This window comes from Dreissena polymorpha, chromosome 8, assembly GCF_020536995.1.
Source record: "Dreissena polymorpha isolate Duluth1 chromosome 8, UMN_Dpol_1.0, whole genome shotgun sequence".
NCBI classification, from domain to species: domain Eukaryota; kingdom Metazoa; phylum Mollusca; class Bivalvia; order Myida; family Dreissenidae; genus Dreissena; species Dreissena polymorpha.
Genome location: NC_068362.1, coordinates 71228787 through 71250441, shown reverse-complemented (window position 1 = coordinate 71250441; position 21655 = coordinate 71228787). Strand labels below are relative to the sequence as shown.

Below are 21655 nucleotides of genomic sequence, written 5' to 3'. Positions count from 1 at the left end.
TGAAATTATTGTACATTTAAAGCCATACATTTCAGGAGCACATGACCTCCGTGAAGCAATTCAGTGTAGACCAGATGGAATTAGGTTTAATAATGATTCTTATAGAAGACATTCATTGTATATATGGATCTCGATATTGTCACAAAATATTACAAACAAAGTTTACAAACCCAACCTCTAACAGCACTTTCTAACATAAACAGACCAAGGTATGGATGTCCATTATCCAAATCCATTAACGCAACACACTGCCAGCCTCAAAAACATGATTTTACTATAAGCGGAAATCCCTATAGAAAAAGTTATCAAGCAAAAACACAGGAGCCATTTGAATCGGACACCTCTGCGGAGACCAGTGCGTTTAAATGACAATCCTTTATGACAATAGACCATATCCAGCTTTATAAACAGACTTTTATTTTACCAAATGGATGCGAAAATATTTTTCCTGCAAGCTTTTAGTCACATGAATACATATTTTAATAAATGTCAACGTTTTAGCGTGATTATCGTAAACACATTTCCAGGAAATGACGACTTTCAGTTATTCAAACTTTGAAGTAAAAGCAAACATGTTTTCGTGGTTTCAAATAGCCTATTATTTATTTTGTTCAGTTTGAACTTACAATTTCACTAAAGCTCTATGTTGTGTTCTAATAATATTGAAAAGAAATAGTTTCCCCACATTTTTTTAAATTACAAAACAAAGTTGACAACGAATATTACACTTGCTATATTGCAAGCCTTCTTCGTCAATCTTTAACGGTGAACATCCATGAAATTTGAACAGAAACAACACACAATTATGATCGAAATTAAACGCAGATACGCCAAGTAACACAGTACACATAATTAACCCCACGTCTACAAATATTACACACAGAAAAAAATCTTGGCAAAAATATTTTGTATCGATGGACATATCTACCAACCTAAAAACAATGGTTTAATAATTAAGATATCAGCTTTCAGCTAATACATCACTAGAACATATATTTTGACCTAGTTTCATGTTGTTCATGTTTAAGTTGTTGTCGTCTGTATTGCTTAGTCGGTTTTTTGCTGATAAGTCAAATGATGAAAATATATTAACCGAAATGTCCCACTGTCTGTTCAAATCTATGTTGGCCTGATTGGTCAAATTTGTAAACATTCTACCGTGTGTATGACAGTGACGGAAGAATAAAACATTGGATTAAAGAAAATAAAGCAATACTTGATTTCTTTATGACCAGATGTGCGACGAGGCAACGAATGCTGTCAACACGGATGCCGAGAGACAACTTGTTAACATTCCAAGTAAGAGTCAACAGACAAACAGACAGACGGACAGACGGAAGGACGGGAGGACGGACGGTCGGACAGACAGACAGACAGAAAGACGATCGGACAGACAGACATACAGACATACAGACATACAGACAGACAGACAGACAGAACGTCTATTCTGACTCATACAACAGTACATCAACGTGAAAATTATTGTAATTACTATTGTCTGATCACTCAGTATTGACATATCAATCGCGCGGCAAGTGAACCTGACCGATTTCAGTTTTTGCATTGAGATAGAATTATGCTTGCTTCATTGCAAAGAGGGTTTCTTTTCTTTCCTTGATTTATTTGATATCTAGCACTTATTTTCACGCGAGTAAAATTAAACTAATAACAACTTATGTATAGTGTAGTTAATCATACCATTACATTGATATCTGCCTTAAAGAAAGATGCAATATGTATATTTTTTATCAATATAGTTAATATAAATCAATGTTTGGAGCAAGATCGTATTACTCAGAAACAACTGTTACCTAATCATTTGTTTTACAATCGAGTCGGATTCAACAAAACAAACAATTTCAATCCAAGATGTAATATATTTTAAACACACAGACAACAAAAAACACAAACAACAATTATTATGCGCAAGTGCTCATGACGTCACGATACACACATCAAACGTCATACAACATATAATAGGAGGTTATATACATACCTTGCTTAGGATTGCATAGCTATGTAGTGCAATCTAGTTGTGTTACATGTACCTTATTATGTAACTATTGCATATTTTCACCATCAAATACGTCTAAACAGTCATTATATCAGGTGACTGAGAGAAAAAAAAACACTTAACAAGCGGAAAGCTCTTGATTATTCTTGCCATGCCGGGTCATCAAACACAAATAATAATTGCGGTTAAAGGTGTTACAACTTGTGCTTGAATGTGTATTAAGATTTCAGATTCAGAACCAGACCATATTTTTATATATGTACGTAGTGTTTCATGTATTTTATGCTAGTGGACGTTGTTATGGTTTTCTCCCGCAGTTACTGTGGCGTTTGACAAGTTCCTCCTCGACTACAGTATGCTTCAGGCACCATTGTTTTCGGCGGCATAAATGGAAACATTCCATAAGGTTAGAAACTTGAACGTAGGTTTACATCGCTGTTTGTCAGTTTTGTGGAAAACAAAGTTACTCGTAATAACCGTTTACCATTCAAATCAACGGCATAGTATGTTACAACCTTTATTCAACATGAGTATGTTTATCGTAATTATGAGTCAATAAGCAAAATATTTTATTTCTGATTTGCCTCATTGGTATTACTGTATTTATCTAATTTGTAACATGCAATAATAAAAATTCGTTATAATAACTTATCTACATGCAGGTGTTTGTTTAGCTCGATAAGTAAGACCAAACATATTTAAAGGTCAATTTTAACACTTTTGGAAACTTTATAATATTAAAGATAATTGTTTGAGATGCGGAATAAAACTATTTGCAACAATTAAGCGTTACGCCTTATGCCATAAATCACCGGGTAAATCTTCCAATAACGCACTGTTTTCTAAAAGCTGGACTGACTTACCTCCCTTGCTGTGACGTCACTCATGCACATCCGCTATGTTTAACACCGTTATTTCTGCCGAGACGATCAACTGCATTGCTATTACATCAATACTTTGATGTAAAATTATGGATTTTTCTGACGAATCTGATCATTATGAAGATGAACTGCATGAAAATAGACCGTATATGTACAGTACACGCCATTTAATCAATTAAAAAATTCATATTTAGAACCAGAGACGTAGATAAATATGTTATCTACGTCTCTGTTAGAACAGACTCCTTTCCCCCAAAATTGCTGCAAAAAGTCCTGAAATGTTCGTATTTAGATTAGTAATCATCTTTCCAAATAATTGTATTTTTCATTTAAAAATAAATACAAGTAAAAAAAAACGTATTATTATAACACATACTTTAACTTATAACAATAATTCTAATCATTTGTATCCGTCGATGTAATTACCTTGATGCTCAAGCTGTTCATCGCGCATATTTTTGTTCTAGTTCGTAATCTTTTCCACTTATGCATAGTGCAAATGTGAAATTCAATAAAATTGTCAGAAGACAAAAAACACACTACGGTAACCGTATTTTTCGGGGTATAGGACGGGACATTTTTCCGAAGCGTCTTATTTATGGACAAAAATGAAAAACAGAATATCCGATTTTTTGCAAAAATGCGCGACTGATAATAATAAGCGGCAATTTGATTGCCTCTGAATTTGCCCCGTCTCACTATAAATCGATAATTTAATTAGTTTATTGCAGTTTTAAGGCTTTGTTATACCTGCCACACTAATCCTTATGTGTACTCCCCCACGATACAATCGTGGACGAGTGGTCAGTTAGGCCTACTTAAGAGACTGGTGATTGCAACCGGTTGTAATCCTCCTGACAATCTTGCTTTTCATGCCTTATATTATCAAAATATTTTTTGACACAGAAAGCGTTTAACAAATAATAATGTTGAATTCAATAAATATATTACAAGTATAAATGTTTTGTTGAATTCTCCAATAAGAATACCAATTTGTAATCCACAGTCCTTATGTATATTTCCTTTTCTTTCCTTTGTACCGACAATAAGCGCACGAAAATTATGCGGTAATGTACAACATCACGCTAAACGCATGGAAAGAGTGCGTGTACTGATTTTTTTATACAAACTTGGTAGCGCAGAGAACGTTGAGATCTGTTGATTTCGGTTAAAAGTTTAATTGGTCTTTTAAACATAATTATATCACGAATAATTTGAAATGGACATTTCCTTTAAATTTGTTTCAAATCAAACACGACGTATCTTTTTCGTTACGGTCTTAATTATGTGGTACAATAATACGATTAATAAGACAATTTGCAATCGCAAACGGTTTGTTATTAAAGTGATTGTTTGTGGAGCAATTCGGGATTGTTAGCAGATATAAAAGGAATATGTCGGAATATTTCTCCTTTTCCAAATTTCAACATGTATTTTACACCCAGACCCCATGCAGTTTTCAGATCATAATCTCTGCGATTTATTACTCGAACTTGTTAGTTTCTGAACACGTGTGCTATTGAAAATAGCCATCGTGATTTTGTGTTATGTCCCAAACAAGCACACAGTGGCTACGACCCGTGGTTTGATCACCAAAAGTAAGATAAGCACGTGCACTATTAAATATTATGTTGGTCAGTACAAACCCTCTACCGAAAACCGCCGACTGCGTCGTTGTTTTATTACCCAATCAAGCCCTGAACATCCAATATTCTGTGTATTACGACACACAAACTTTAGATAAGCACGTGTCGTCTGTCAAAACAATAATTTTATAGGTCAGTACACATATCAAAGTAGTCCCGTATATGATCTCGGAAACTAGACTTGCTTAAAACATTTAAAATTACGATATTTATTTTCAAACGAATTTTAAAAACAAATGAGAACCATCCGACATACGGTATCCGGACAAACGGCACCCGGACAATCGGCACCCTGTGTTTTTTTTTTGCAATCCCGGACAAACGGCACCCGGTAAAGGTGTCGACCCGGACAAACGGCACCCGGTAAATTTGTCGACCCGGACAATCGGCACCCGATTAAATTGTAAACCCGGACAAACGGCACCCGATATAAGGCTATAAAAGTTTGATGTTTTACCAATAAAGATATTTGACACCATGTTGGATTTTATCGTTCGAAAAAAAAAAAAAACCGTTATGCTTATGCTTTTATTTTCAATATTTATCTGTTTACTCTTGTAAAACAAAATATTTTATTTATAATTACCGTTATCATGAAATAGAAAAATTCACAAAATACCCATGTACATGTGCAATATTTATTTATTTTTCGCAACAGAACAAGCACTATACACCACGCGTGCATAACGCGTCAGGTGATTTACAGAATGTTGAATGCCCTTGTCCTGATTAGGCGATTATTTCATCAAATCTTTAAAATTAAACATATGCCGAAATTCGTTTTATACTTTAGAAAAAATGGAGAAAGTTTGTGTTTATGAATTTGAGGAATGTTTTCGTCAAGATTTACCAGAATTTGATGTTAACAATGGAAATCGGCCATATACGGGATTATCATTGTTTTGACAGATGACATCCGATGGTAATTGTATGAAGTATGCAGTGAAGCTGACCAAATGTTAACACAATCGCGCAGAAGTAAATTTATCAGCGTTTTATCTGTATCTGCTTAACAAGTGAAAAAAAAGTTCACGAAAATATCAATAAAAACAGAAAAATAAAACCCGAATTCTGAACTATTGCTTATCTTCTACAGCGGACGCGAAAATGCTTGTTCAGCTGTGACGTCACACAGGAGGGGAGAACAGGGGAGATAAGCGAATCAACGCTTTGCGAGTTACGATCATAAAAGTCAACAAAACCATCTTTTTTATGTTAAACACAACACTAAAACATTATTTACCCGATAATTTAATCATATTTCAATGTAAATATCATTAAATATATTGACTTTGGATTTTCTTTGAAATTGGCCTTTTATAAATGTTCATTGACAGTAATTCAGTCTCGTGTGCTCTAGAAAGAGGCGATAGTTCTTACAGTTGCGCATGTCGAATATACGAATTCGCTTTTCACCGACGGCATGCATGTTAATTTAATACACATTTTCTTTTTTCCTTCTAGGGTGAGATCTATTGGATGACCACGCCCACTGAGGCCCCTTTTCCCGCCCCTCCCATGCCCGAGACAGGAGCAACTGACCGGATGGTGTACCTGTGGGTCTCGGACTTTATGTTTAACACGTTGGCATATGCGGCCCAGACCAACATATACCTGCAGTACAACATCACAGCGGCTGATGTGAGTAATATGTTGAAACAAGCCCACAATACCCGAGTGAAAGCAATTCCTTCGAACAATGTACGCAAGTCTTACAAATAGCGCAATTACGGTGTATGGGCAACAACTTTGAACTGATAATTGTGTGTTCTTATTTTCAACTTATATTGCAGGGTATTCCCAATTAATTATGTATGAATATTAAAATGTACTATATTTTTTTCTTAAATTACCTTTGTTGTCAAACCTGAACCTGATATAATCGTAACAAATGCCCCCTTATTCTGGCAACAGCTTTAAATCCGAAGGTCATTTGTTCGAGCCCAGTTGGGGAAATGTTTTTTTCTCTTAAATTATTCTAGGCATTTACTGAAGAACTTCAACAAAATACCAAACTCTATCCTTATGTTCCTTTAAATTATTCAAATTAATTTTTCAGTTATTCATGTGTAATGTCGTTGTGTCTTTGTTCCTACTGTTAGCTGCCGGCTAGTGCCCGGGGTGTCCTTAATACGACTTGTACAGGCGTCATCCCACAATGCATCGGTGGTCCCATCCCTGCGGTAAGTGCACACGACTAACCATACCCCCTTTATCTATGTATAAAACATATACTGTATTATATTGCACGAAGACGCGTGTGGAAAAAAACATACTAAATAATTTTGTCGTTTGTTTATTGTACTTCATTTTCATCATTTGCGATACATGTTTTGTCTATAAAGATCTACTGTCCTCTTAAAGCAATATTACGGCAACACATATATCAATTCTCAGAACATAGCCCTTTGACGGCAACATGATTACCCATTTTCATCACAAAGAGAGTATACAAACAAATATTAACACATTGTAGCCATTAAAATACGACTATCAACGGTTGACCCATTGTCATCACAAAAAGAATATGACCAAATGTTTCTCCTTGTCATCACAAAGAAAGAATATTTCCAAATGTTAACCCGATGTCATCACAAAGAAAGAATATGACCAAATGTTAACCCATTGGCATCACTAATAAAGAATATACCCATACATAGTGTACATGTAACAGGTGTGCATAGTATACCCATAACAGTTGTAAATAGTGTACCTATAACAGGTGTACATAATGTACCTGTAACAGTTGTACATAGTGTACCTATATCAGTTGTACATAGTGTACCTATAACAAGTGAACATAGTGTACATATAAAACAGTTGTACATAGTGTACATATAGCAGTTGTACATCGTGTACTTGTAACACGTATATATAGTGTACAGTTGTACATAGTGTTCCTATTACAGGTGTACAAAGTGAACCTGTAACAGGTGTTCATTGTGTACCTATAACAGTTGTATATAGTGTACCTATAGACGTTGTACTAATTGTACCTTTAACAAATCAACATAGTGTACCTATAACAGGTGTGCATAGTGTACCTATAACAGTTTTACATACTGTACCTATTAAAGTTGTACATAGTGTACCTGTAACTGATGTACATAGTGTACCTATAGCAGCTGTACATAGTGTACTGTAACAGTTGTACATAGTGTACCTATACCAGGTGTACATAGTGTACATCTAACATGTGTACATAGTGTACCTATAACAGTTGTACTTAGTGTACCTGTAACAGGTGTACATAGTGTACCTGTAACAGTTGTACATAGTGTACATATAACAGTTGTACATAGTTTACCTGAAACAGGTGTATATAGTGTTACTATAACAGTTGTACATAGTATACCTATGACAGTTGTACATAACGTACCTGTAACTGGTGTACTGATTGTAGCTATATCAGGTGAACATAATGTACCTATAGCAGGTGAACATAATGTACCTATAACAGGTGTATATAGTGTACCTGTAACAGGTGTACATTGTGTACCTATAACTGTTGTAAATAGTGTATCTGTTACAGATGTACATAGTGTGCCTATAGCAGTAGTACATAATTTACCTACAATAAGTGAACATAGTGTACCTATAACAGTTGTACATAGTGTACCTATAGCAGTTGTATATAGTGTACCTGTAACATGTGAACATAGTGTACCTATAGCAGTTGTATATAGTGTACCTGTAACAGGTGTACATAGTGTACCTATAACAGTTGTACGTAGTGTACCTATAACAGGTGTACATAGTGTACCTATAACAGGTGTACATTTTGTACCTATAACAGTTGTACATAGTGTACCTATAAAAGGTGAACATAGTGTACCTATAACAGTTGTAAATAGAGTACCTATAGAATTTGTACATATTGTATAGCAGGTGAATATAATGTACCTATCACAGTTGTACATGGTGTACCTATAACAGTTGTACATAGTGTACCTATAACAGTTGTACATAGTGTACCTGTAACAGTTGTACATAGTGTACCTATAAATGGTGTTCATAGTGTTCCTATAACAGTTGTACATATTGTACCTGTAACAGTTGTACATAATGTACATATAGCAGTTGTTCATAGTTTACCTGTACAAGGTGTACATAGGATACCTATAACAGTTGTATATAGTGTACCTTTAGCAGTTGTACATAGTGTACCTATAGCAGTTGTACATAGTGTACCTATAACAGGTGAACATAGTGTACCTATAACAGTTGTACATAGTGTACCTATATAAATTATACTAATTTACTAAATAGCATGTGAACATAATGTACCTATCACAGTTGTTCATAGTTTACATATAACCGTTGTACATAGTGTACCTATAACAGTTGTACATAGTGTACCTGTAATTATTGTATCTAGTGAACCTATAGCAGTTGTACATAGTGTACCTGTAACAATTGTACATAGTGAACCTATAACTGGTGTACATAGTGTACCTATAACAGTTGTACATAGTGTTCCTGTAACAGGTGTACATAGTGTACCTGTAACAGTTGTTAATAGTGTACCTATAACAGTTTCACATATTGTACGTGTAACAGATGTAAATAGTGTACCTATAGCAGTTGTACATAGTGTACCTGTAACAGGTGAACATAGTATACTAATAAACAGTTGTAAATTGTGTACCTATAACTGTTGTACATTGTGAACCTGTAACAGTTGCACATAGTTTACATATAGCAGTGGTACATAGTGTACCTGTAACAGGTGAACATAGTGTACCTATAGCAGTTGTATATAGTGTACCTATAGCAGTTGTATACAGTGTACATATAACAGGTGTACATATTGTGCATATGACATGTGTACTGAGTGTACCTATAACAGTTGAACATGGTGTACATGGCAGAGGTGTACATAGTGTACCTGTAAAAGTTGTACATAGTGTACCTATAACAGTTGTACATAGTGTACCTATCATAGTGTACCTACAACAGTTTTACATAGTGAGCATATAACCGTTGTACATGGTGTACCTCTAACAGGTGTACATAGTGTACCTGTAACAGGTGTATATAGTGTAAACATAACAGTTGTACAAAGTGTACCTGTAACAGGTGTACATTGTGTACCTGTAACAGGTGTACATAGTGTATCTATAGCAGTTGTACATGGTGTACCTATAACAGATGTACATAGTGTACCTGTAACAGGTGTACATAGTGTACCTATAACAGGTGAACATAATGTACGTATAATTGTTGTACATAGTGTACCTGTAACAGTTGTACATAGTGTACCTATAGCAGTTGTACATAGTGTACCTATAACAGTTGTACATAGTGTACCTGTAACAGGTGTACATAGTATACCTGTAACAGATGTACATAGTGTACCTGTAACAGTTGTACATAGTGTACATATATCAGGTGTACATAGTGTACCTAAAACAGTTGTACATAGTGTACCTGTAACAGGTGTCCATAGTGTATCTGTAACAGGTGAACATAGTATACCTATAACAGTTGTACATTGTGCACCTATAACTGTTGTACATAGTGTACCTGAAACAGTTGTACATAGTGCACCTATAGCAGTTGTACATAGTGTACCTATAACAGGTGAACAAAGTGTATCTATAATAATTGTACATAGTGTACCTATAGCAAATGTATATAGTGTACATGTAACAGGTGTACATAGTGTACATATAACAGTTGGACATAGTGTACCTGTAACAGGTGTACATAGTGTACCTGTAACATGTGTATATAGTGTACATATAACAGTCGTACATAGTGTACCTGTAACAGTTGTACATAGTGCACCTGTAACAGGTGTACATAGTGCACCTAAAGCAGGTGTACATAGTGTACATGTAACAGTTGTAGATATTGTACTTATTATAGTTGTTCATAGCGTACCTATTATAATTGTACATAGTGTAGCATAGTGTACCTATAATAGTAGTACATAGTGTACCTATACCAGTAGTACACAGTGTACCTATAACAGTTGTACATAGTGTACCTATAACAGTTGTACATAGTATATCTATAACAGTTGTATATAGTTTACCTATAGCAGTTGTCCATAATATACCTTTAACAGTTGTATATAGTGAACCTAAAACAGTTGTTCATATTGTACGAATAACAGTTTAAGATAGTGTACATGTAAACAGTTGTATGTAGTGTACCTATAACAGCTTTAAAAAGTGTACCTATAACCGTTGTACATAGTTTACCTATACCAGTTGTACATAATGTACCTATATCAGTTGTATATAGTGTACCTATAACAGTTGCACATAGTATTCCTATAACAGTAGTACATAATGTACCTATATCAGTTTTACTTAGTTAACGTATAACAGTAGTACATAATGTGCCTATATCAGTTGTACATAGTGAACGTATAATAGTTGTACATAGTGTATCTGTAACAGTAAGAAATTGTGTACATGTAACAGGTGTACATAGTGTATCTGTAAAAGGTTTACATAGTGTACCTTTAACAATTGTACATAATGTAACTATAGCAGTTGTACATAGTGTACCTGTTACAATTGTACATAGTGTACCTTTAACAGTTGTACATAATGTATATGTAACAGGTTTATATAGTGTATTGATTTTATTTGGTAAAAATATGAACATTACATAGTTACTACATAATGCAGACAATATAAAATATATTATCACAGCAATATACATAGCAAACCATGGAATGCACACACAATACCAAGGATAACACAAAAAAGAGAAAAATGATTTTCACTTATTTCCATTGTCGTCCTTGATATTGGTGGCAGTATCCATGAAACAGTCATGTATTAGATATTTAATAATGTATATGTATCAAATATGTACTGTTTAATAAAGTATAATACTGATTAAGAATGAACAAATATAATCACATGTTCATTATTATCACAGAAGTTGCTTAAGAAAGTTACACACTGCATATGTAGTTAATAAACACACTTTTAAGCATATTATAAGTTTAAGAATAATTATGAGATCCTTGCATCTTAATGATCATAAGACTTAAAAATGTATCACAGTATTTTAACAGACCATAAAATTCATACTAAAAATTATACAATAAAAAGCTATAAAGACTCTAAAAACTGTTTCTTGATGGCATCCTTGAAATTGTTAGGTTTAGTTACAGCCCTGATGTTTTGAGGAAGATTGTTCCATAAACAGATACCATTATATGTAAATGTTTTAGAACCAAAACTTCCTACCCTTGGTTGGGAAAAACGACCAGTGTCTTCAAATGTAAAATTTTCAGCAAAATGATCAGATTCTGGCTGAGCTACTATATTAGACCTAGTACAACGATTATGTACGCCAGACACTGGCTTAAAAATCTTCACCCATATACTCTGGTGCAAGGCCATTTTTAACCTTATGTACATGACAAAGTATGATCTGTTCTGCTCGTTTTGAAACAGGCAGCCAACCTAAATGTGAAAACTGTTCTTTACCAACATGTGATCTGTTATCGATATTCAGAACAAACCTAATCATCTTGTTTTGTGTAGTTTGAAGCCTATTTTTAAGTGACTGAATAAGACCAGGGTACCAAAAAGAGCAGGCATAGTCAAAGTGGCACTGTATAAGCGACATGACAAGGAGTTTTCTGGTGTGCAATGTTAAGAACTTACTATTTCTGTATAGGAACTTTAACCTTGAGTTTGCCTTTGTAATAATTGACCTAGCAATGGTTTTACCAGACAGGAACTGGTCCAATATAGCACCTAGGTACTTAACAGAACTTGATGGAGTAATTGACACATCATTGCAAGAGACGTTTAACTGAGGATTTGACCTTAGTTTGAGCCAAACAATATAGATTCTGTTTTACCAAGATGTAGGGAAAGTTTATTGTCCACTAACCACTCACTTATAAGTTCGAGATCGCTAGAAAGAATGGATTCAATTTCTGAAATGTGTTTACCAACTACCAGGATGCCAGTATCATCAGCATAAAGTAAAATTTTATTTCTTACCACAGCGGCCATATCATTCACATAAATTAAAAATAAAAGGGGACCTAAAATGGAGCCCTGAGGAACACCACATGAGACGGAGGCCTCGGAGGACATAGTACCCGATACGTCAACAACCTGATGGCGATCGGAGAGATAGGAGGTGAACCACCTGACTGCGTCACTATGGAGACCAATAGCCTCAGGTTTCATGATTAAAATACTATGATTGACGGTATCGAAGGCCTTCTGTAGGTCTAACAATATCATACCAACCATACCTATTACAGTTGTACATAGTGTACCTATAACAGGTGTACATAGTGTACCTATAACAGTTGTACATAGTGTACCTATAGCAGTTGTACATAGTGTACCTGTAACAGGTGTACATAGTTTACCTATAACAGTTGTACATAGTGTGTCTGTAACAGGTGTATACAGTGTACATATAACAGTTGTACATAGTGTACCTGTAACAGGTGTACATAATGTACCTGTAACAGGTGTACATAGAGTACCTATAACAGCTGTACATAGTGTACCAATAACAGTTGTACATAGTGTACCTGTAACAGGTGTACATAGTGTACTTGTAACAGGTGTACATAATGTACCTGTAACAGTTGTACATAGTGAACATGTAACAGGTGTACATAGTGTACCTATAACAGTTGTTAATAGTGTAATTGTACCAAGTGTACATGGTATACCTGTAACAGGTGTACATAGTATACCTATTACAGTTGTACATTGTGTACCTATAACTGTTGTACATAGTGTACCTGTAACAGGTGTAAATAGTGTACCTGTAACAGTTGTATATAGTGTACATATAACAGGTGTACATAGTGTATCTATAACACTTGTAGAAAGTGTACCTGTAAAAGGTGAATATAGTGTACATATAACATTTGTACATAGTGTACCTGTAACAGGTGTACATAGTGTATCTGTAACAGATATACATAGTGAACCTGTAACAGGTGTACATAGTGTACCTATAACAGTTGTACATAGTTATCCAATAACAATGCCACATAGTGTACATGTAACAGGTGTACATAGTGTACCTATCAAAGTTGTACATAGTTTACCTATAACTGTTGTACATAATTTACCTGTAACAGTTGTACATAGTGTACATATAGCAGTTGTACATAGTGTACCTATATAAATTATACTTATTGTACCTATAACAGGTGAACATTATGTACCTATCACAGTTGTACATAGTTTACATATAACCGTTTTACATAGTGTACCTATAACAGTTGTACATAGTCTACCTGTAACTGTTGTATATAGTGTACCTATAACAGGTGTACATAGTATGCCTGTAACAGTTGTACATAGTGTACCTATTACAGGCGTACATAGTGTTCCTGTAACAGGTGTACATAGTGTACCTATAACAGTTGTACATAGTGTACGTCTAACAGGTGTACATAGTGTACATGTAACAGTATGTTTGTTGAACATGTTTGTAGTTTACTATGAAGTCATTCAGAAAATTGGACATAATAAGAAGCTCTGCTTTATAGCCAGCAATCTTGATACAAAATCAAAACGATAACAGTGTTATAATACATTAGAAAGCGAGTAAGGAAAAGGGATCAAATTGTTAGGAATTAAGTAAACAAAGGCAATATTTAAATATTTCCAAATGAGTTACACAAAAAGACAATTTCAGAGGTCAAATCGACTGTATCTTTTTTTTTTTTTACATAATATTACCTCGAATCTACACCGCATACATTGCCGGACTCACCGTATTCGATTGATGCAATGCTCCGTTGATAACTGTCCCCCTGTTTTAGAATATCACAACGATACGTCATGCAGTTGTATGACCACGTGACATTGACAGGCATGCATGTTTCAAGCCAGGGACATTCTGCAAAGTATAAATGAGCCGCGCTCTATGAACATGGGGCGTAATGCATGTGCGTAAAGTGTCGTCCCAGATTAACCTGTACAGTCCGCACAGGCTTATCAGGGACGACAATTTCCGCTGTTATTTTATTTTTCGTTTACAGGAAGACTGTTCTTTACAACAGTAAATGCAAGTGTAATACTTATTAAGTATATTCGCCTACTTTGTCTTTATTTTCGTTTTCGCTTTAAGACATATCCTCGGCGAATAGTTACGCTGAAAAATAGGGGACGTCTCCTATGCTCATCTCAATCTGATTCTTTTCCTTAGGAATTAACGATTGAATATATATATATATATATATATATATATATATATATATATATATATATATATATATATATATATATATATATATATATATATATTAAAAATATAAAATATATAAATAAAATAAATAATATATGAAAAAATGCTCCCCGCCTGGGAAACACCAACTCCCGATCACTAGGCGGACACCTCATCCACTATACCTCGGCGACTGTTGAAGTTTCAGACAAAAATGTTCACTATTCATTTAAAGTTTGACCGGTTTGCATATTTACCCAGTCCCTGTGATCTTTTATTAGTGCCTAGTCCCTGTGTTTGGCTATTAATTAAAATAATTAACTTTGCATTATTGGCAATACATGTTGTAATAAATATAATAGGCACAAATGCAGTACTTATTTACACTAATTTACACAGAAAATCACCACTATGCAAGATATTCTTAAAACAAAAATATATACATTGATCCGTACAATAACTGCTCCTCCCATAAGCGAAAAAAAATGCATTACATACTAGTCGCCGCTCTCCCAGTGTGGCCATACCACGTGGTCCGTGACGTCATTTTGGCTAGCACGCCACGTAGAAAATTGTAAACATTGCCTCCGCTAAGAAACTTCAAATCCACGTAAGTATCTTAATATGATAATAGGTGCTACCTAATTTACGGGCAAAAGCATATTTGATGTTTGTTAAAGATAACACGGGTAATATATGTCTGCACATTATCATGCAACAAAACATTCAATTTCTTTACAAAACATTATGTAATTTAGCAAAGCAATAAAATATAATTTGTTTTAATCTTAAACAAGTGTATGAAGCTATGCTTTATGAATAGTAACCCCTTGTACTGTTTTCAAACTCCACAACATGTATTTCATTTTTTGTTTACTTTTAAAAACAATGTTATAATTTAAAAAAATAAATAAAAAAATCTCGCGAAACTGTGTTTTATTGATGTTTTCCATATGCAGGGATGCCATTTATGTTTAAGGGCGCGATTATTTCTAAAACGATTTTATTTAACTTAAGCATAAAAAAGAAAGGTGCCGTACTTCATTATTTCGGTCCCATGTCTAAATCATCGACATCGTAAATGTTTCCCCTGCATATGTAAATGAAAAACTTTTTGTACTTAATTAATGTTAATAAACATGTAAATGCAACAATGCTTGCGGGAGTGTTTGCATCTATCTTGAAAGAAGTGCATAGACCTCATTCACTGCGCAAAATGACACAGACCAGAAATATCACCTTTGGCTTTGGACACAATACTCTTTGCATATCTTCCGCACTGTTAGAGCTTATGTCATGAAATGTGGTAAACTTATTGTATTTTTCTGAATCCTCAGGAATTAACAGTTGGTAAAAACTATCGCTTATGGCATACACAGATTGAACATTATTAGGTTGGTGTTAAGGAGAAAATACTAGTAGCAAAAATTTAGATTAATGATGAAGACCCACATCATAAGCTTAACGCTAAATATATGAGTGTACCTGTCACTTTATGTGTGAGACAAAAAATAAACAACATACTTATTATTACGAATTTACTGTTATCAACAAGAATTGTTTTACCAGTAAATAATTTACCAAACCATATTTAAATTGAATATAATCAAATATTTTTCACCTGAATTTAATTACATTATTTCGTTTATTTTCATTTCATTTAATTCATTTTCATGTTTTGAAAAAAAAGATATTCAGTCATTATGGAATGTGGCATTAAATATATAAACAGCAGCTGCGTATTGCATGTGAATGAGGCAGTTTCCACATGAATATGATTATAAATAACAACCCGATTATTAAACTGCATGTATATCCCAATTGATTTAAGTCAAGTTTTTGTATGTTCAAGCTCATAAACAAAATAACACATTCAGTATGTTCATGTATACCCTTATCTTCTCGCCCTTGTTTCTGTGCACGCAACACATGTAGTATTAGACACACTGTTATGAGTTTGCATATATTCGGATAAGTTCCTACCACGCGTTTGTTAGTTAAAAAACACGCTCAGTCATGGCACTAAATGTCAATGAGTTGACTTCATCAAAGATGTAGAACCAAAAAAATTAATCAGAGACAGTTGACAAGACTAAACTTCTGCTTTTCGCTTATTTGCAATTTTTTCAAAGTGTCAGCATAATGTGCAAAATAATAATGGTTATACACAACATGGTCTCAGGTGTGTCAAATGAATTTTTAGGCAAGGATTATTAATTATAGGTATAAGTTCAAGTGTACAACACACTCTTTTGTAATAAAAATATTGCAAAGTGTGCTATTGGCACTGCATTACATGTATGCAAATTTATATTTAAGCAAAAATTAACATTCATTTATATAATAAACAAGAAATCTGATACTTAAAAACAACTTAGTAGATATTGTTTAATGTACAATGTATTACTCAAAGTCATCATCACACAATGAGACAACACAATGGTCTCTAAACAGAGTGTGCTTTTGAATTGTGGCATACATTTTATGAATTAATACTAGTTATAGAAATACAGAAAAAAAACGTCTAGAGCTGCCTGGGAACTATCATTTTTAATATCAACAATTCATTTGACATGCCTGATTGCAAATTGTTAATTCCACTATTCTTTCACATTGTTTTCATACCTGATATTTGTTATGCTGTATATTCTTTTTGCTTACAGACATACAGAGTCTCTTCACAATAATTGCAGTTTCTTTACAGTCCACTACCGTTAAACATTACAGAGTCACAATTACTAATGTTTCAGTCCCGGTCAAGCTTTATAGGTCCAGAATTGCTTCGTTGTTGAGTACAAAGCACGCAGTCAGTTTTGCTCAGCAGAATGCTGCATGGAATGTGTGAAGTCCAGCATTTGACAGAGCAGCTTCTAAAAGAAAATCAAAGAGAATCCATAAAATGTGCATATGAATTAGTCTACTTCCAATGTGTATGTAAGCACAGTTTGACTTTTTTACAGTTTAAAACAGTTTGGTACGAAAATGATCGAGTATGAGTCGGAGATGCAATATTGTTTACAATCACAACGTAACTTAATACATCACAAAAGAAAGGGTCTTTAGAATAATCACGTAGAATATAGTCAAGAAATAACTCCAAAACTTTATAAAATGATAACTTTTATGTTCCATTAGTTTGACTGAATAATAATGACCTTAAATTTAAAATCGGCGAAATTTTGTATGTGCCGACAACAGTTCCCATGTTATCAAAGGTAATCTTTAGCAATATAATCATAGATTGATGTTTTATGTAACCAAACGCAATATTTTAATTGAATAATTACTTACCAATCGAGTTCATTCCATTAATTTATTAAATTTCAACAATGTAAACATCCATCAGAGTATGTCAGTTTCAATTTTCACTTCTTAATGACGTATTGACAAAAGCAGTGACGTCACACAGGCATGTATAGTTGTCGAGAAACGCGGCCGTACATGTTGTGAGCAAATTTAACTTTTAAACAATTGTTTATTTATGTAAAGGGATAATATTAACTATAGAATATTGGGTTCATTGAAGAAGTTAATTCGAAACTAATCTTATCCGATATTGTAAACCGGAAGTACGCAAATAATTTAGACGGGTTATCTTTTTTAAGATTTTGTTAACAACATCTAGAGCAATTTTCAATTTGCAATGCATTATGGGAAACAGGAAGTGTCACACAGGGAGGCAAACAGACGTTTTTTGATCGTAGAAAATCATATAATGCAAGGAGATAGAGTGCCATTACCTACAAAATAATAAATTTCTTGTCGTACTTTTTATTGAGGTATGCAAATACATGCGATATGGCGTTTGTCGAGGTGTCTGTGTTGCTACATCGGTCAAGTAAACTGCCCATGCATCGCGAAAACAGACGACGCGGCAGGAAATATTTGACTTCAATATCCTATCAGATAAGTAAATTTGTATTTCAGAAAAGTGATACAAATAAACGGTCAACGCCCTTCGGGCTTTTGCCCGTATTATTCACTCTATTTTGACGAAATTAAGCGCAGGCTATGGGTAAAGTTGAGCACTATTCCCGGTTATATAAATATTTGACACCAGATGAGTAGTTTCGTCTATCATTCGAGGCAAATGCCTAGTTTTTACGTTCAATGCACGCAAGCACGACAAGCACATTTTAAATCTTCCAAAATATCCGTTTCATATTCATTTTTGCAGTGTACTAATATATGCGGACGTGAATAATCCTATATAAAATGTGTTTTGTCCGAAAACAGAATCTTAAAACACCATCTAATGACATTTCTAATGAACACCAACAATTTGGCAAACACGACAAGCAACGAAATTAAAGGCAAACACGACAAGTCGATATTCGGCTAAAACGACTAGTTGTTATAAATTATGTGTCTGAAGCGATGTTATTGTCGAGTTAATAAACAAAAATATAAATAGAATTCCAAAACATTTTCTTGATCCGGCACATAAAACACAACAAATACAATAGCTTCAAAGCTGCCTTGCACAAGTGCTATACAAAATGTGTAACTTTCACAAAAAAACAAGCCTCGGAATCTGATAGAGAGAGACTATATATCTGACAAAAAGTTCCAACTTAATCTGGCGACTGTCTGCCACACCCTTCTGCATTTTGGTTTCAATTTAATCTTTTGATTTCGATGAACAGTCCATAATAACTCCACTATCGTTAAAGGGACTGTCAACCACGAATGACGAAAAAATAAAAGCTCTTAGTTAGTTCTTGTTAGTTTATATTGATTAAAATATCACGAATGGTAAATTACATTACTTGAAAAAAAGTTCATATTTTCAGTATATTAGGTAATACAATTTCGCGATGTGAAATCGAAAGTACATCGCGAAAATAGGTGACATAAACGATTTACACACTATACATAACGCAAGTAGATTGATCATTTTATATATAAAATATCAACAATTCACTACGCATGCACAATTTGCATTTCTGGGTTTACCACGTGTCGATGATGATCTATCTACTGGCGTTATTTATAGTTAATTGGTAGTTACCTGGTAGACATACCCAGTAAAATTTATTACCAAATATACAGAAAATTTGAAAACTTAATAACTCTTTTCAAGTTATGTAATATACCAGTCGTGATATATTAATCAATATAAACTACTGCTTGTTAAAAAAATACGGTATTTTACAACTTTTCTTTTCTTCGTCGTCGTGGTTGACAGTCCCTTTAAGACGAACTGATTGCTATAAAATGGCGCATTTGACGCAACATATCAACACATGTTTCTTTGATCGTTGTATACTTTTGTGAAAGATGATGACGTTTATTTGCACTTGTATTTTTGTAAGGATAATATTAGTAACATTTGGTTAGTAGCATATTGATGAACGTTTTGATAAAACAATCCTCAATGCACACATATAGATTCATAACAAGTGAAATATCGATCGGAGTTGCAGTTAACTTGGCTTTCGATTGATCCTACTGTTGGTTATGTCAATGTTCTTTCCAAATGTAATGGTCATTGCAATATAAAGAAGTGATCCTCCAGCTGCTGGAGTAGTATTGAATTATTATTATAAACAATTAGTAGGTCCCTTATATAAGGCAAGTGACCGATTGCCAAAACAGTACAAAACAGGACAATACAGCACAATACAAAACAACATAAACACAAATAAGAATAAAGCTGGGGTCACCGCCTTGGAACGGTCAATGCAAAGCATTGGGGGTTTAGACCGGTTTTGGAGCGCTCAACCTCACACTTGGCCCAGCAATATTCATAATACATGTACGTGTAAATAAATTTTAACCTCATAGCATTGTAACTAAAATTAAACAATAATAATAGGGAATTAAAACGCATTCAATTTAATTACCATTTAATTACTCAATGGCATTGAAGATACCAGAGCAACAGAGTTACAACTTTTTGAGGAACGATGGAATGAAACTATGAGCAAGTGTCAACTACATTCCTTCTTTATAGAAAAAGATTTAAGAATATAGCATCGTGAAGTTTATATTTCAGATCATCATCGCACAAATACAGGAAGAAGCAGCAATACTGGGTGTAAAAGTTCCATATTACATTGCTTGGTTGTTTATGTACTGCTAAAAAATAAATCAAACAAGAAACGCCTGTCATAGAGAAAATAAAATTAAAATTATAATCTCAATGACCTATGCATGTAGATTACAACTTGGATTAAACTGTACTGTTGTAAACGTTGATTTTAATTGCTTTAACATGTAGATTTAGTAATGCCCGTTGTCTTGTTAGTATATATGGTTAAGTGGATGAAATATTTGAAACGATAACACACATGACACATACATTACATGTATAATGATTATAATATCTACTCTAATGACAGCACGGTGAATACAGAATAAAAATGCATATGAATTTGATATAACATATTTTATGATTTCAGATACACAACATGGCGGCAGAAGCGCGATATATATGTGCTATATGCGCCAGAGGATATAAGCACAGACGCAATTTGGTATATCATGAAGATCACACGTTGGGATGTTACCCTTTAACTGTCGCGGGGCTGCATTTCCATCTAGACGACGATAACAGAGACACAGGTCTTTGTCATATAGCGCTCTCGAGCGATAGTGTGTGAGATATGTGAGCACAAGACAAGAACTCGGGCGCATATGCGAGAACATCTGAAAACACATAGTGAAGACATAACACATGTCTGCAGAGTGTGCAAAGCCCCCTACAAAAATATCAGCTCACTTTGTAGGTACTACGGGCATAAACACAAATGACTTGTATAGCGTGGTTTTACCTGTCTGTGATTCATTTGTGATTTACCCGTGATTTAAACGTTGTGATAATAGCTTAATCATCAAATCTCAGTCATAGTTAACATTTGAATCTTATCTGTTTATACCATGATGTTTACTTGTTGCGTTTCTTTATTTTTATTGCATTTTATTTT

General features: G+C 34.1%; 2 protein-coding genes across 2 annotated transcripts in view; both read left to right on the top strand.

Annotated features, from left to right (window-relative positions):
- Positions 1 to 2402, top strand: part of LOC127840622 (lipopolysaccharide-binding protein-like) — a 9344-nt gene extending 6942 nt beyond the window's left edge. Inside the window, exon 6 of the mRNA XM_052369033.1 lies at positions 2332 to 2402. Coding sequence (XP_052224993.1) covers positions 2332 to 2402 — 71 coding nt within the window. The remainder of the gene's footprint in view (positions 1 to 2331) is intronic.
- Positions 2329 to 21655, top strand: LOC127842272 (bactericidal permeability-increasing protein-like). Its single transcript, XM_052371703.1, has 5 exons — positions 2329 to 2420; positions 6006 to 6182; positions 6644 to 6724; positions 12529 to 12708; positions 21131 to 21655. The coding sequence occupies exons 1-4, from the start codon at positions 2403 to 2405 to the stop codon at positions 12619 to 12621; spliced, it is 369 nt and encodes a 122-aa protein (XP_052227663.1). The 5' UTR covers positions 2329 to 2402; the 3' UTR covers positions 12622 to 12708; positions 21131 to 21655.